General features: G+C 37.1%; 1 protein-coding gene across 1 annotated transcript in view; it reads right to left on the minus strand.

The window, feature by feature from the left end:
* RANBP17 (RAN binding protein 17) overlaps positions 1-18,616 on the minus strand; it is a 350,044-nt gene that overhangs the window by 60,701 nt on the left and 270,727 nt on the right. The window contains exons 20-22 of the mRNA XM_069102382.1: positions 18,260-18,348; positions 3,920-4,027; positions 1,013-1,095 (exon numbers count right to left, since the gene is read on the minus strand). Of these exons, the coding sequence (XP_068958483.1) occupies positions 1,013-1,095; positions 3,920-4,027; positions 18,260-18,348 (280 nt within the window). The remainder of the gene's footprint in view (positions 1-1,012; positions 1,096-3,919; positions 4,028-18,259; positions 18,349-18,616) is intronic.

Genomic DNA, 18,616 nt, shown 5'->3' on the forward strand with positions numbered 1-18,616 from the left:
TTCAACATGATTGTTTGGAGTTGCCTACTTCCTTGTGAGGATGTGTATATGCAGTGGGTGACCAAAGAAGATGGAGACAAGATGACAAGATCATTTCCTCTGCAGAGTTTTTTCCATCTTGTCTAAGACTAAAGATGAGGTTAATATCCCAATGGTACAGAAACAACTTGCTGAGATTCTGACTGATGAAACTGTATGACTTGACAAGTGGTAAAGATCATGATGTACAGCTAAGGACCAGAGGATTATAGATGTATTACATTCCTGAAGTTCCAGACTATATTGTCTCCCGGGGGAGGGGGACTGTCACAAGACTAATCTTTTGAGTTATCTGAATAATCTACTATACAAAGGCGTCCCAAAAGTCTTAGTGCAGTTTAAAGCTTAAAACTGTACTAAGACTTCCGGGACACCTTGTACAATGCTCTCTGCTGATGGGTACTCACTGGGTTTAGTGGGGAGATTTCAGGACTGGAAGTCCATAGATCTGGGCTCTAGTCTCAGCTCTGCCCTCTTGCTAGGCAAATCATCTCACCACCATGAGCTTTATTCCATTTTTTTTTCTTCCAGAAAACTAAGGGCTTGAACTCCTTGACCTTTATGGTTCCTTCTAGAGTTTTCACATCATTCACTGAAATATTTTATTCAAATTTCAGTGCTGGTGGTGGTTTCTAGATCCAGTGAACCCTGATCCACCTTGGACTGCACAGTTCTGAATGTCCCACTAACTTGTGGACATTATATCCAGTGCATTCTCTTGCCCAATAACACTGCCATTTTATCCATAGGAGATTCAGTATGTTGGCCTGGCATGATTTGTGGTTAAAGGCAAGCTGCTTATTTCTACTGATTTTTAAATGATGGCCACGCCACTTTTCACACTCCTATTACCCACTCCACAAATCCATAAAGAAGCGAAGGTTCAAAGAAAAAAGATAACTAACATCTTTCTTTCCTCCAAAGAGAGATAAAGAGTTATACTGCCAAGACAAATATGGAAAAAGATACTCACCATAAGTGCAAATCATTTTACTAGCCTCTCTGAAGAGAAGAATTCCATTAGGAGATGATACATCAAAATTCAAACGCTGGGACCTGAAAAATAATGTCTCCAAATTAGGCTACATGCAAAGACAAAGAAAAGAGATATGAGCTTAAAAAAATCCAACAATTTCATCTATTAGAATACTGCAGTAACAGCATGGATACATCTTTAAAAAAGTATCTGAATAATACATGTAATACCTAGTGCAGTGCCTTGCACATATGAGCTCTGCAACACCAGTCATTATTTGTTGAAGAAAAGATATTGACCCTCAGTTGAACAGGCAATGGCAAAATTTGAATGGCAAGTTCCTCCCTAAAGAAATGGGAGCAATTAAAGAGGGAAGCTGGCCTCATTTATTTGTTGGTTCAGTGATCAAATTCTTATCTGTCTCTTAATTTGGATGTTGAAAGCGTGGCATTTTGATGACCACCAACAATGCCACAACTACAAAAACAAAATCTGAAACTTTTTATATCCCAGAATATTTCTATCTTTTTTAATCTTAACAAACACTTGCCTCTAAAATTCTCATATTCCCAAATTGCCAGAGTCCTTTCTCTCAAAGGTTTTCACTTTGTTACAAGGACAGAACACTAAAATTTTCCTTAAATGCAATGATTCAAATTCTGTTTTTATCCTTTACCTGCTGCACGACATTGGCTTCTTTCCACTATTATCACCTTTGGGAATATGGACGTCCCCAGGTTAAATTGTATGCAAATGTTTTGCAGTTAATGAATGCAAACAGGTGTATGCATCTAGTCACGAGTGAGAACTATATGCTGTATGCTGTGTCTTTATTTACCTTGAATACAATCCACACTGCACACAGCATGTGTCATTTTTACAGATCCAAATGTGACAGATGTAAAACTCAAATCTTTCTTCAATACTGTACTTGCATAATAAACCACTTGATACCTAATAACATACTTTAACCATGTCAGACTCTAGAGAAGACTGCAGTCTAGGCTGTACACAGCTCGGGAAAAGAGCATCAACATCAGAAGTTCTCTAAGGAGAACACTGTCATTTCCCTTCATCCCACCAAGTGAAAACTGGCTTGCTTAAGGAAAGTTGCTCCACACGCTGCCCGGGCATACCCTTTTCTTATTTTGTATCACTTGGTTTTAGGCTGCTTTGAATTACATTCTTATGTTTGTTGGTCATTAACAAAAACATCAAACTTTTAAATACATTATTAATTAAAATGAAGAAATCAGCGAAAAGGAAATTTTACAGTCACTAAAGTAAAAGGAGAGATCTTTCTTAAAAGTGACAGTGTCAGGAGTTGATTTCTTAGCTGTTCTGTCTTTTTTTTATCTATCAAATGCAACAGGAAGAAATATGTGTATGAATATATATATATATATGTAAGTGTTAAGTCTTTTTTAGTTTGACAAGATGAAATTCCTTGTAAAAGATTCATGTGTCTATTTTCTTTCATTCTATCATCTCTCTCTCTCTCTCTCTCTCTCTCTCTCTCTCTCTCTCTCTCTCTCTCTCTCTCTCTCTCTTCAGATTACAGACTTACAGGCTGACTAGCCTGCTTTAACATTTTTTTTTGGAGAAAATCTATTTCTACCAGCTATCCAGGTCCTAGAGTACCAAGATTACGTAAATTATTTCTAAGCACAATTCCAAGTTCAGTACAACATAAAGCAATGATTTTTCCCCTCAATGAACAGAGATTTATTTTATATAATTTTACACTTTAATAATAAGTAATAGAAATTATGTGACTGAGCAAACTACTGAGATTTAATTGAGGACAAACATCGGTTAGGTTTTACAATAGAAAATATAGTCAATTTATCATGAACATTTGTAAGAAATCAATGAAGCTAGTTTTTTTAAAAAATGAAAGCCTTAAAGGAATTGTACTTACATTTTGCTGATTTTTTTGCTTGTTTCAGAGTTAAATATTTGAATTATTGCTCCAGACAATCCAGCATCTGATAGAAAATTTGAGCTGCAACATAAGCTCCTTCCTTGTCTGCACATCTCCCTTCTAACATGCAGCTCACAAAGCGGAATTGATGAAACAGGATGGCTAAGTGACAGGTAATTTGGTGCTTAGCCACATTCACAATGACACAGTTTAAAGTGGTAATGCCAATTATCATGTTACATTTTTTTCTCTCCTGTTCATTCAGCCATATCCTTTGTTGATATTTACATTGAAAATCTTTGAATGTCTGATGGGCTACACAAATTGCAGGACAGGTCAGGGGATACTAAGTGTTACAATTGGCTATTTAAACAAAAACTATATGTGTGGCTAAATCATACAAATGTCTGAAGCATGCTGTCCTGGCTTGACTCCCAGTTCTGTCACTCTGTGACCTCAGGAGGATGATTTCTCTCTGCTTTAATTTCCCTATTTGCAGAATGAGGAGTTTGGATCTGAATTTCTCTAAGGTCCTTCCTGGTTCTGAAATTCAATTTTACATGTAGTAAAATAGCTATGGTATTTTCACCTGCAGTGTTTATACACATGTCCATTTTGAACTTCCTTAGAGTCATATTACCTCTATGTAACCTCCCTTCCTTCCTTCTCCTCCCTCCAGTTTTATATCTCTATATTAACACCCCCCCCCAACCCCCAAAAACCTCTATACCCTGGAACATGTTAATGTTCACAATATAAAGGACTTTTCTGGGCTGTATGTTCAGATGCTTATTAGAAAAATTAATATAATTTAATTAGAAAAGGTATTTCTTCTTAATAAGTCAGACAAAGGAAGGAGAATATATTAATCTTTCATTCCAAGAGCACAAGTTAAATATCACCTTTAACAAACATACAAGATAGAAAAGATTGTTTGCCAGGCCGCAGATTGCAGTTATTTGTCCATTCCTGCTTCTTACCTGTTCTGCATTAGCTCTGCCATGAGTTTCAGGATGGGAGTTGTGCATGCAGGTTCTTGGTACCAGCGCTCAATAGCCTTCTGAAGAATAGGAAGGTATGCTGAGTAGCTTTTATAAAATAAGTTAAAGAAATACAGGTGTCAAATAAGTATAATTAAATTACTTTTTAAGGGGAATGGTATTTGTTACACATCAATTTCTCAAATACAAATGATAATGTATACTAATATTTATTTGGTGTGGGCCTATGATTTCACCACTCACTCAATTATGTGACAGCCACTGTGCCAAGCACTGGGGAAAAAAAAGAAAGGCTAAAAACCCCATCCCAACAAAATTCAGTCTTTGTTCTCAAGGAGCTTACAGTTTAATGAGGAAGACTGTGCAAACAACTATGTACAAATATACACCAGATAAAATGGAGATAATCTCAGAAGGAAGACACTCTGATTAAAGAGGCCCGGGAAAGGCTTCTTGCAGAAGGTGGGACTTTAGATGAGGCATAAAGGAAGCCAGGGAAGTAGACAGCAAGGATGAGGAGGGAGAGAGAACCAGGTATGGGGGCAGCCACTGAAAACACTTGGACTGTGAGGAACTCCCAGTATGGATTCTTACTCTACCAATGCTGTTCTCCAAAATATAGTCTTAGAGCAAATGGCTCAGTGCACTAAGAGGTCCTCTCACTTGCTTGTGGGTACACAATTGGTACACATCAGGGGAAGGACCTGAACCTAACTTTTCCTGACTCCAAGGCCAGTCCTCTACCCACTATATCATGCTACTTCTTTACTGCAAACTGTATTCTCTTTTATCTTTTGTTTTACATAGAAGATAATGTTCTGGCTTATCTTTGGCAAAAATGCTCCTATTCCAACTATAATCTAGTAAGGCATAAAGTGAATTTAAGTTTTCTACTATAATAAAATTAATTTAGTTCAAGTTTCACTAGGAGGGCAAACAAAAACGTCTGGATCATTAAAAAGAAAGGAAGTATAACTTAAACTAAAAATCAACTCATCTAGCAATCAGCCAGGTCTACTCTATGAGTAAATTCATGATCACTGTCATCATCAAAAGTATTACTAAACAACAAATGGATGTGGATGAGGCTTATAGAATGTAAGTTATATGGATCATAATCCAGCCCGTCAGAAGCATACAGTCTAGGTCAAACAACACTCATGAAAAAAGATAAAACTAGTGAAGATGGTGACCAAAACAGTGTACCATTTAGGTAGTGCTAATAATTTCTGGGAGTGTGTATCTGAAGAAAAACCCAAAGAAGGTTTTGTCTTCTGATTGCTTTTGGTGAAACTGTTGATTTGACCTAGTTTACATTGTATGAGATCACATAGATCACTCTGGTAGGTGGTGAAGGTATAAAGGAAAATGGAAAAGGCCCCTGAGAATTTGCACAAACCTTCATTTCATTATCTTAAAATCTTAAGATTAGTTTTTTTTTTAAATTTCAATGATCTCAAGGATATCTTTTTCTTTTGAATTGATCAAAACACAATTCCTTTTTACCCTGCCATCTTGAAAACAGGGCTTTGTATGTCTGACTAGATCTATTAACTTACTTATTTTGTTCTTTTTAACTGTTTTCTTCAGTATAAAGCTGCAGGGAGTTAATTCACATAAAAATACCCATAATACAAGTACAGAAAGAACCCCAAAGGCTCAAAAGCAGCACCCTTCCATGAAAAGGACAGAGACCACTGCCTTTTACTCTTGTGGTTAGAGATGACAGACTAAGATTGTCTCCTTGTTGTCAGAACAATGAGCTGCAAAGTAAAAAATTCAATCAACTTGGTTGTTTTGTGTATTTTATGTAATGGCAAATACAATAGTGTTGGATTGATTTTTTCCCCCTTGAATTGACCAGTTGTTTTATTAGACTTGTCTCATTCCCTGATGGCCAAGAATCTGGGGGCAGTGCTATTTAAACATAGGTGGAAAAAATGTTTTACTCAGGTTTTGTGGAAGTACAAATGCAGTAATCATCAGTAAGAATGCGTCTCGGTCTCTCAATCAACCAAAAACATTTATTAAGTACTTACTTATCTGCTAGGTTCTGGGTATACACGTACAAAGAACGAAACAATTAACAAGGTATGTTTAGAAAGGGTCAACTCAGAGGGGACCAATGAGACTGAGATGGCCACACCTAAAAGCAGGACAGGAAAATAGATGCATATTTTCGAGATATCATAGAAGGAATTAAGGACATCATCTTTTCAGTGAACTCTGCATTCACTATGGGAAAAGGCCGGCGGATATAAGATATGCTACCCTTTCTGTGAGGAATGAGACTGATGCCAATTCTAATATTCTTCTGACAGAGGTGACTGCCACTAAGAAAATGACTGATTATTAGAAAGTGGAGTAGAGACCTACTAAGCAGAGAGGTCAAAAGGGCTTCAGTGTAAATGCCAGACTCAGGTTACAGGTTGGGGATCTGAACGCAGTCCAGGAGTTTAATTTTTCAGTTGCCTTTAGAGAACTAAACTTGTGATATTAGGAAAGTGGAGCCTCCCAGGAAGATGCTGAGGTGCACACATGCAGCACAAAAATCAGCTTGTGACACCTGCTCTATCCAATAGGAGGCTTCCTTTCAGTGGAGTGGAGGCACTGCTTTTATAATGAAGAATCCTGGTGTGCTATTTTACATACCAGTGGGTAAATATAATTGTTGTCACCTGGATCTACCTAAAGAACTGCACAGGTCCACATCAGAGGATTTCAGGCCAAGGTTATCCAGGGTAATGATAATAATAATAATCCTCAGAAACTGTCACCTGGACCATTATAACAGTTTCCTATTTGATCTCCCTACCTCAAGTTTCTCCTCTCTAATCTATCCTGACAACTGCCAAAGTGATGTTATTAAAGCACAGTTCTGACCATGTAACTCCCTGACTCAATAAGCTTCAGTGGCTCCCTATTGCCTCTTGGATCATATACAAACTCCCCTGTTTGTCATGAAAAGGCCTTCACAAACCGGCTTCAATTTCCCTTTCTTTCCAGTTATGTTATGCTTTCTCCCTTTCAGACACTCCAGAGTTAGACAAATTTGTCTTTTTTTCTTTGCTGTTCCTCACACACACCATTCCATCTCCTGTGCCTCTCCTAACCCTCTTAACTATGCATAGGCTATCCCTCATGCCTGGAATTCACTCCCTCGTCAATTCCACTTTTAGGATCCCTGGTTTCCTCCCAAGCTCTGCTTAACAGCCACCCACTCCCTTCTAATCTCCTTGTACATACTTGGCATATGGACAATGTCTCCTCTTATAGAATATAAGCTCATTGATGGTAAGGGCTGCTTCATTTTGTCTGTGTATCTCAAGCCTACTTAAGCAAAGTATGCGGTCATCGAATAAATTCTTGTTGATTTTCACATTAACAATGTTATGCCATACTTAACAGGATGCTGTGATTGGAATAGCAAAGGAGCCACTCAGCATCCAGTCATATTAGACAAAGTAAATGGAGTCTTAAGAGGTCTAAACCCTGTGGTTTCCTTTGAAATAGATAACCCTCTAGTCATCACTTTTGGGTCTCTTTGGCTAGAAAGCAAAATACTCAAGGAAAGTACACTCAGTAATGGCACTTCTTGAGAAAACACAAAGATTAATGATATATCCTTTTGCCACTGACTTTCAATTTTCATCTTCCCTGTGGTCACATTTTCTTATGTAGGAGATGAGTTTTGCCTCTTCAAATTGTAAAGTTTATTGGTAAAACATCTAATTGGTTATTTCTCATTGAACAGTTGGAAGATTTGTTTTGTACCAATTATCATGTAACTCTTTATGGCTTGAAGGTGGCCATAGGATCTTGAAGGCTTTATCAGAAAAAGCCCTGTTAGGTCTTGCCATTTGTAATAGTAATGGGATTTCTGAACCTTGGAAGACCCCCTACATACAAGGCACTATGCTAGCCACTGGGGATATAGGCAGAGAAGAGGAATGCCCTCATTCATGCCCTCTGGAAAGTTGCTTACATTCTACTTGAGGAATACATGTTAAAAGATAAGTTAATAAAATATATAATAAGTAAAATGTGATTTTGGAGGGGGTAAATGAACAACTATGGGACTTAGGAAAGGACTCTTGAGCTGAACTGTGAAAGGAACTAATGGTTCCAAGAGGTAGGGAGGAGGCACATTCCAGGGACTGGGAACAGGCTGTGCAAAAGCAGAGATCTGGATGGGGAATACTGTGTACAGGAAGCAGCAAGTAGGCCCCTTCAGAGTATACAGTACATGAGGGAGAGCAACATGTAAACCAGTCTGGAAGTACAAGTGTGAGATTGTAAAGGTTTTTAAATGCCCAACAGAAAGGTTTATATTTGATTCTTGAGGTAACTGAGAACCACTGATGCTTCTGAAACTGGGGAAGTGACATGGTGAGATCAGTTTTCTAAGAATACTGATTTGGTTGTTATGTGGGATGGATTGGAAAAGGGAGACTGCATACTGGGAGACCAAATCTGGAGAAGTTGTAGTGTCCCTGACAGGAAGCCATTAGGACCTGGTCTAGGGCAGTTGTAGGTATGAGGGAAGAAAGAGAAGGCTGGCGGATGTGAGAGATGTTTAGGAGGTGGACTAAACCACATTAGGCAACTCATTATATATGGGGAAAGGGTGGGAGTGAAAGTGAAGAGCTGAAGAGGACTCCTGGGTGGAAGAATGATGGTACTTTTGACAAATAGGGAATTTTGGGGGAAGGGATAAGTTTTTTGTTTTGTTTTGGATGTTGATTTTGAGATGTCTCCAGGGCATTTGGGTAGAGATGTCCAGAAGGAAGTTATGGGAATCCATAATTTGTGACACAGAAAAGCCAGGCTGGCCTGGGCCCTAGATTTTGGCGAAGCAGATTCAAAGGGTGCAGAGGAAGGATAGTTTGGATCACATGGATAAAATTCAGAGGAAAGGTCGGTCCAGGAGGGATGGAAACAAAAAGGTGAAATTGTGAAGAAAGGGAAACAATTCCAGTAAGGAGGAAACATGGGAGTTGTCTGTAGAGAACAATGAAGACACAGGAAACTCACTAATAACTTAAGAGAGTAAAGAGGTAAGCATAGGAGATGGGATTCGAGGGTAGTTAACATGAGAAACATCAGATTTTGGTTCAGTCCCCTAAAAACAGTGTCAAACAAAGGAAATAAAATGTTTAGTTACATTTTGGAAAAGTGGAGGGTCAAAGAAGGGACAGAATCATGACTTGGGATGTAGAGGATAATCCTTAACCACACAGAGATGGAAGAGCTGTTTGGTTCTTTTTGGTGAGTTTTTTTTTTTTTTCTGCCAAGGAAAATGATCTTCATTTGAAATGACAGAACTAAAACGGCTTAGAAGGCCTGATACTCAAGATCAACAAAAAGTGACTAGTTACTCTTAATAAGTTCAAGTCAGCTGGCCCAGATGACTTAAACCTTCAGGTACTCTAAAACCTAGTAGATGTAAATATTTTAAAGATCATGGGCAACAGGACACACAGAAGAAGTGGAGAGGGGCAAATGTCGCAGTTTTCCAAATGGAAGAGGGCACAACTATTGAGCTATGGGCCAGTAAACCTGGCTTTGATTCACAGGAGGCTTGTGGAATGGACACATGCTTGTTGTCTCTGATCAAACTGGTTAGATTCAGAGAAGTCCACTACTAGGTTGGCCTCAGAGTGATGACTTTTTGGCATAGTTACTCAGGAAGATGGATGATAACTGAACTGTTAAGATGTTACAATTGATAGTGGTGAAGGGAGTAGCCATACTGATGAAATCCATGATCTTTGAAGTACTGAAGTAGTTACTATTATCGCCTTATTTATCAACAGTTTTTTCCATCGACTTGTGATTTTACTGGCATAGGGAGCTTCTGGTGAGAGAGGTCCTGCTATTAATGCAAACTCTACAACTGTTATTCCACCTGCTGTCTAAAGAAGGGGTTCTTATTTTTTCTTGTTTCATGGATTTTTTTCAGCAGTCTGGTGAAGACTATGGATAAATATCTTTCCTGAATGATGTTTTTAAATACAGAACATAAAATATATAGGATTACAAAGGAAACTAATTATACTGAAATATATAGTTACCAAAACATTAAAAAACCTTGGTCTAAAATTCTGCCTGTAGTATTGAAAGATTAAATAGTTGCCACAGAGTCAGTAGTATCACAGGTAGGCCTTGAACCCAGATCACTCTGTTGTGAGGTCTATTCTATTTGCTGTACATTCAAGTCTTGTCATATACTATCTTGATTCTCATACTAAAAAATCATTTCTTTTTTGCAGCTACTGCATCCTGGAACTCGATTTGTATTTATGATTTCGGGGGTACAGAATCATGGAACCAAAGGATAGTAGGGCTAGAAAGGGCCTTAGAAATAATTTCGTATAAGTCCCTAATTTTTTTTCAGAGGAAACTGAAACCCAGGGAAGAAAGTGACTTGTCCAAGGTTAGAGAGTAAGGAAATGAACAAGTAAAATCACACTGCAGTCAATGTCTTTGTAAAAAAGACTATATACACAGTAGATGTTCAATAAATACTTATTAAGCAAACAATAGCATCATCTCCAAGTGCTACTGAGGCTTACTGCAGTTACAACGAATTTTCTACAATGATTACTGTATTACAACTAAAGGTTTTTTGGCCACTGTCCTTGTAACAACCTCTTTCTACAAATAAAACACAACCTGACAATATAACTGAATGAAAAGTAATTTTCCCTTTCCAATTAAAATATCCTAAGGTACACAAAACCCCCCACTCTCCTCCATTTTCTACTTACTGCCAAGTACTCAGGTCCCTGGAGCACCGAATGTCTTCTCTCTATTATATTCAGAGCTCCTCTTTGCAGAGAGCTGCTGGATATCTCCTCAATGAAGGCCAAATACTTGATTTCTAAGTGTATTTATTACAAAAACTGTCACAAAATAATTCAGATTCCCTCTGAGGTTGGTTTATAACAGAACAGAACTGTGAAAGCACCAAATAAAAGAGTCAATGAAGTCACGGACTTATAGAACTTAAGGTGTAGTTAATGAAGCAGCTATTTCGGAGGCAAAAAGGAAAGGGTTGAAGAAGGCATGTGCTCCCATCCGGGACTCACATATTCATCCTGCTTCCTGCTGCCTCTCTGCTGTCTGTCACACCTTCTTCTTTCTGTGTTTCTCACATCTAAAGCACACCTCCTTTCTCTTCTTTAAAGGCCAATCTCAGATGGTGCTTCCTCCATAGATCATTTCCTGATTCTCTCAGATGAAAGTGATCTCTCCCCAAATCTTCCTAGTATGTCTTTTCTGGAACTTTTCTTTGCTCTATCATGTTCTCCCTTACATTATACTTATTTGTGTATATTTGATAATGTTCACATAGCCTCTAAATTCCTCGAGGGCAGGAACTCTTATCTTTAAAAAAAATCTGTAGCTTCATCATCTGTATTTTTCTTGCACAGTACAGTATCTTGTACATTTGTTGTTAAGTAATTTTTCAGTCTTGTTCAACCCTTTGTAGCCCCATTTGGGGTTTTCTTGGCAAACATACTGGAATGGTTTGCCATTTCCTTCTGTAGCTTATTTTAAAGATGAGGAAACTGAGGCCAAAAGGGTTAACTGACTTGACCTAGGTCATATAGGTAAGTATCTGAGGTCATATTTGAACTCAGAAGATGAGTCTTTCTGACTCCAGGCCTGGTACTTTATCTACTGTACCACCTAGCTGTCTTATACATAGTAGGTTCTTAATAAATATCACTTGAATTGGAAAAAAAAAACCTTTTGAAAACAGAAACGGTTTGCCAGGTCAGATATATTTTAAAGATATTTTTTCCTCAATGAATCTGCTGAAGTAAATGGATGCCTGATTTCCAAGAGCCAGAGGCTGCACGTGACATCATAGAGCCAACCACCTCAAGGGGTGGCACAAATCACCAGCTCCTGCTGCTCTTCATACAAAGTATGGGATCAGTGAGTTATGAGGCCCAAATGATAAAGCCACTTTGTATCTGTGTCCCATGTGTCAGAGGGAAGACACATTTGGCACAAATATCAGCCAATGAAATATATAAAATTACAAAGCAAGGTCATTACCAAGTAGGGGGATTTGTTTCTTAAAGGAGGTTGGATTAAAGCCTTCTTAAAGCCTGGATTCGATCCCCAGGTCATCCCAAGCCTGGGGCTGGTGCTCTTACTTGCTGAGCCACCTGGCTGCCCCTAAGCAATTGGGGTTAAGTAACTTGCTCAAGGTTACACAGCCAGGTGTTTCTGGGTGGGTGCTAAGTGTCTGAGTCCAGATTTGATCCCTAGGTCATCCCGACCCTGGGGCCCGTGCTCTTACTCACTGAGCTACCTGGCTACCCCAAGAGAATACATTTGAGATGTTGTGGAGATGGAACTGACACAACTTGGTAAGTGGATGGGAGGGGTAAGGGAAAGCAAAGCGATGTGTCCTATCCTTTTAAAAATTCGGATTCTGAACTTATGATGAAAAAATCCACAGACTAAATTTCACATAAAAGATCAATCCATTAATAAACATTTATAAAGAGCCTACTATGTGCCAGGCCTTGTATTGGCACAATAGGATGTTATAATGATATAGATAAATATGTGTGGCTTGGGCAGTTAGTTTCCTTATTTTACAGAGACATTTCTTGTACATAGTATATCGGGCTGTGTTCACCAAAAACAAGGTGAGCACTCATAACAAGTGTTAATAAAAAGACAAGGAGTTAGTATTTGACAGGTGTTAAATACTTGATATGTTTTTTCACTCATTCACTCACTGAAAAATCAGATTCATTATTACTATATTATATTCATTTTTAATTGTTCAGTTCCTTATGTATGACTACCATCGTTAGTTTGGTATCATCTCTTCCTCTTCTGCATTCCCAGAGCACTATATTTGAGCTTCTTTTATATATGTCCACATCCACAAAACTTACTGTGATGTCTCTTGTAGCCTGGAGGTCACATTGGATTCTCAAAAGGTTATACCAGTAGAAAATAGACTCTGGCAGGTTCTAGCAGAATGTTGGATTCTGGAGTCAGAAAACTTGAGTTAAAATCCTGCCTCAGACACTTACTAGCTATGTGACAGTGGGCAAGTCATACCTCTCTATGCCTCAGTTTCCTCATGTGTAAAATGGGGATGATACACACACATATACACAGCTATGTAGCACTTCTCTCACAGGATTTTTGTGAGAATTAAATGAGATGCATCAAATACTCTGTGAAACTTAAAGTACTTAATGTTAGTTGTTACTATGTTGAAAAGGAGTTCTATCCCAGGAAAAAAAAACTATGTCTACTTTCTGGGGAACAGCCTAATTAAATATGAAAGGTTCATAACTGATAGGTAGGCTGCTCAGTGATACATTTTTTTTGGCCATGGCAACTCATGGAAAGAAATAAAAATACACAATGACTTTCATTTGTGTGTTGCTTCTGCAGTATGGCAGAAATAAAGTGGCAGAGGGCTCTGAGAATCACCATCTTTAGTCTATGAATATTAGCTTAGCTGTTAGTACATGACATATAAGATCCTTGTCTTGGTACCAAGGTGTGGTATTACTGGAGGAGCTGAATCATCTCAGTTTTGACATTCTTAGTGTAAGTGAAACCAAAAGACAAAAGCTAAATGGAAAGATGGTTCACAAGTTCTGCTTCCAAAGGCAAATAAAGAATTCGATGGAATTGGCTTTATTGTACATTCAAAGGCAACACAAATTATGTCACTTCATGGGACACTTCGTCTTTTCATATTGCAATGTTCATGATAAGTGTTTGCAAAAAATCAGCATGAAAATAGCTGCAGCTTTTGAAAGCCAGTTTCTGTTGTAAAGTTGAGGAGGTAGAGAAAGTCTAAGATGTCGATAAAATCCTACAAGTTAAATCAGCATATACTTTAATACTTGGCAATTCCAATGCAATAGAGTATATGAGAGTGGACATAGAGGAAGATGATGAAAAATATGTTGGAAAACATATTTCAGAAGTAAGGAAAGAGGCCAAAAGCTTAGAGAGAAACCAGAAACTTCATGACTATTTATTATGAATACTTTTCTCAAGAAAAGAGTTAGAAGGCAATGGGTATATAGAATACCAAATAACATCATGGAAAAATAAATCTGATTTTAACAGAAAGGAAATGATTAGTTATTGATGTTGAATTCATAATTATATCAGTTATTTGTGTACAATCAGACCACTGACTTGTCAAAACATAGGAGAAAGAATATTTTTAGATGAATAAATATGAAATAATAAAATTGAGGCAATTCTAACTTGATTTGCTTAAACAAACTTTTGATGGGAAATGGATAAAAGAATAGACACTGACACAGACTATGGCCATTTCCTTTGCAGTTTAACTAATATAAATCAATTGCCATAAGTAAACAAAAGAGCCTAGAAACACCAAGTTTTCTAGTACAGTAACCCTATCTGTCATTTCTTCTTTATCTTTTTATGTAGCAAGTATTTATTAAATATAGCAAAGTATACTAAGTTGATTAATATTAATGTTTATTAGGTACTTGCTATGTAAAATGCACTGTGATAGTCCCTGCTTATGATTTAGTGTAGGTGATATACATATAAACAGATAAATACAATACAAATCAGAATATGTGTATAGATTTATTTTTTACTTTACATGCAATTAGCACATTATGATTTGCATTCTACTTATCTGTATGCGTGCTTTATCTTTTCAAGGAGACAAGAGTAGTTGAGAAAAATCTGGAGAATGCAGGGCAGTATCTATATAATAAAACAAGGTTCTGAACGACATAACAGAAGAAGCTGCTAGAAGGAAGACAAGGATGACGTGGAGCTGAAGAGGGCAAGTCTTGGTGGTGGGGGAGGGATGCGAGCTCAGGAGAAGGGAGGAAGTATATAGAAGAGTTTGCTGAGGGACATGGTGTAAAATAATAGGGATATGAGAAGAAAGGTCAAGGAATGTGTTTGATAAAGTAGAAGGCAAGTGACTGATCAGTCTCAAGGTTCCAGTTAGAATTCTGGTATAAGGCCAATTTGGGAATGGCTAAATGGTAAACATGGCACATGAATGCAATGGGATATTACTGCGCTGTAAGAAATGATGAACATGATGAAGACATTCAGGTATGGGAGGACTTACACAAACCGATAAAAATGAAGTAAGCACAACTAGGAAAGCAATATATAATATCATGGAAATATAAATGGAAAGAACAATAACAAAAAAGTAGAAACTAAATGCTGTTAAATTAAGTTTTGTTCTAAAAATGTTATGAGAAGGTACTTTTATCAGTTTCTTTGCAGGGGAGGGACAAGGGGTGAGGAATACCACATATGCTGTCAGAATTTTTTTATGTCAGTTAGTTTTGCTGAACTATTATTTTCCTCCTTTTAAATTCTTTGTTATAAGAGATAGCTCTGTGGGAGGCGGAGGAGAGAGAGATGCATTGGGAAATGCAAGGGATACAAAAAACAAAAGATGTTAAAGTTTATTGTCTTTTTTTTAATTGGCTAAATGGAATATTGATGTGTCACTTGGTGGGAGAAAGAAGAGTAAAAGAGACTGCAGTCTGATTTCCCCAGGTGGTCCTGGAGTTCTATTGACAGTGATCAGAACTTCTGGCAGGCCTGGCTGCTCTTATAACCAGATTCTAAGAGTTAAAAAAATTCTGGTTCTAGGAAACTCCACTTCTATTCTATGAACAAATATTTTTCACTTTCTTTTCCAATTTTCCTTTTGATTCTTCCTTCCCTCAGTTCAACTATGACCCTGGAGAAGTTTACATGAGGCTTCAAGAGAGGTAAGACTGCAGTGTTTCATTTGGGAGTCATGGAAGTTTGTCAGCTATTTCATACTTATTGAGCTGTGTAAACAACTTATCAAGATGGTGCTTATTCAGTTTCAAGTGATTTAGATTTGGAAGGACAGAGTGAGAGCAGTGTAGTTTTGTGCGCACAGTTAGTAATCTAACATTTCTAGAAATGTTTTTGAATTAAATAGCTTAACCAGCATTTTATCAAATAACCCCCATTAATAAAATGTCTTTCGATTTTATAGTAAGATGACATGTTCTGACAGGATGTTTCCTCTGCATGCTAAAGACTGCATAACAAATTAAAGAACACACATTTCTGTGGATAAAAGGCAAATAAACTTTCCATAGCAATAATATGCGAATCATCATTGACGGTTTGACATATCAATATTTCAGGAAGAATAAATGACTTTCATATCCAGGTGGTGCTCTTTTTTTATCATATACTTATTCATTTTGCATTACTAGAATACTTTGGGCAGAACCTGTACTTTATCACCTGAAACTGCTTAAAGTATTTGGAAATATTTTAATAAAGCTTTTCAAATCATCAAATAATATAACTTTTAAACAAATTTTCCTATTATTATAAATATTTGCTCTTCATCCCTTGCCCAGAGGAAAACTATAAATCTTGTCTCAACTGAATGAACACCATTTATCATATTCATTTTGTTGTCAATACAATTATGAAAAGCCTTTGGCCTTTTTCCAAGGAGCCTGATTTGCTACTGAAACTCAATTAGTATAACCAAGGCAGGTTCAAAACCACCCATTTGGCAATATAATACAGCTTTCTGCATAACTGACACTTTACCCTTGACCCCTGACCCTAACAACGACAAAAATATGGCAACAAAAATATAGTAAGATTGAGAAACAACGGTTTTCAGTCAAAAAACCACACTAAGTATTAAGAATCTCTTTCTGCTCGTGTTTGCCATCTGCTGGACAAATGCTAAATTTCAAAATGTCACTGTAAAAACCAAAAAACCCTCCAACTTTCCTTCCTCCTCCCCCCCCCCCAAAAACCTAAGTGAGGAAATCAAATGCAAGCTTAATTAAAAACATATTAAAACATCTTAAAATTTTGTCTGTCATGAGATATCTTTCCACTCTTGAAGCTTAAGGTAAGGCTCTTACTATGAACAAATATTTAATAGCTTTTTAGAGGTCCATTTGTTTGCAAACATGCCTCTTGGCTAATGATACTAAATAACCAACTATCAATATTAGATACTTTATGTCTGATTATTTTAGTTTCAAGATCAATATTAGTTCTATACTTGACACAACAGATTTAATATTTTGAAGTAAATGAAAGTGTTCATTAGTTATTAAATATTAAGAATGAAGATAGTGGTAGCTGGCCTACTTAGGGAGACTGAAGCAATAGAAGAATTTAAAGGCATTCCTCATAGTCAAAGGGAATGTCACAAGCTTCTCTGTATCAGAATGTACATTCTCTGTACATTCATATTATGTTCCCAAATATATGTGATATTTCAATGAAAGGGAAAAATTCTTATCACTGCCCTTCCTGTGTGAATATAATGCTGCCAAACTATTTTGATAACAAACAAAAAAGCTTAAGCCACACATTTACAGCTGGGGTGAAATTATTTTTAAAATGTAGAGTTTTTAGTCAAACATACACAGGATATTATAAAGTCCTTTGTCATTTATGTGTTCAGCAACAACTACAACTATAGTCTGTGGTTGAAGATTATTATTTTCTCTTTAAGTCAAGTATCTTCCTTTCATAATCTGGGTAATCAGAGAAGTTTAGGGAAGAGTGTTTCAAAAATAAAAATTATGAGTATACACATCAAAACACTTTATCTTTAAAACCACAGAAGTTTTTTTTAACTGATGAGAGTATTAATATACATAAAAGGTATATACATCTTTGTATGATTGACAGTAAACTAATTTATTTTTGGGATTCATTTTATTGGTTGTTGTTTGGAATTTGTTGTCTTTTTTTTTCTTACAAAACTAATGCTGGGAACTGGCAAAGGAATCCAGTGGAATTCCCTATCATTTCCTTTTTCTAATTCCATTAATATTTTTATGGCCATGAAAATCTTAAGCATGATGAGCTATTACCTAGATTGTCACCATGAGATAAAATGCTTCTTTCTAGACCTTCTGCTTGAGATGAAGTAGAGATATTAATCCTTTTTAAAAAACCAAGTCGTGGTCCTCTCTTTTCTATGCTACATATGTCAGGCTTTCCACATAAGACCCATGTAAATCATTATTTTTTGGTGTGATTCCTTAGTTATCAATGTTAACACCACCAAAAAAAGTGACTCCTCTGCGCTGTCTTTCCAAATGCTGTATTCACAGTTAACTGCACTGCTGCCACTGTGCTGTAATTTTTAGCTGATTACACATTAGTTCATTTAGCTTTGTTTCCTCTTCCCTACTGTGCCATACTATTAAGCTAATGCAAGGGGCCTGGTACCCCTCTGTGCACAGAGCTGGTATTGTCATAGGGTAATAAGGATACATCCAGTCAAACAGCATGGTGTAGCTGGTCTTTGTGTTCAGTGCAAAGGCAATCCCTCGAAGATCTCTTGCCAGCCCGATCAACATACGCTGTCAGTGGGAAAGAGACACAGTAATTGATTTTCACGTTAGCATAGAGCAGATGGAGTAATAATCAGCCAATAATGACCACATATCTGATTTTGATTCATTAGCTAAAATGTCTTGCTCAGATGCTTTTCTATAGAAAACCGTAGACTCTTTACACAATCAACCAATCAAATTCACTGAACAATTCTGCCTCCCTCTTGACAAATTTAGTCAAGTACAGTTCTATTGGCTTAGGAACATTTAGTTACTTGACATATTGCATTTTTGA

This window comes from Petaurus breviceps, unplaced genomic scaffold (genome assembly GCF_028583685.1).
Source record: "Petaurus breviceps papuanus isolate PSGF00001 unplaced genomic scaffold, PetGlider_PUasm1.0 551, whole genome shotgun sequence".
NCBI lineage: Eukaryota > Metazoa > Chordata > Mammalia > Diprotodontia > Petauridae > Petaurus > Petaurus breviceps.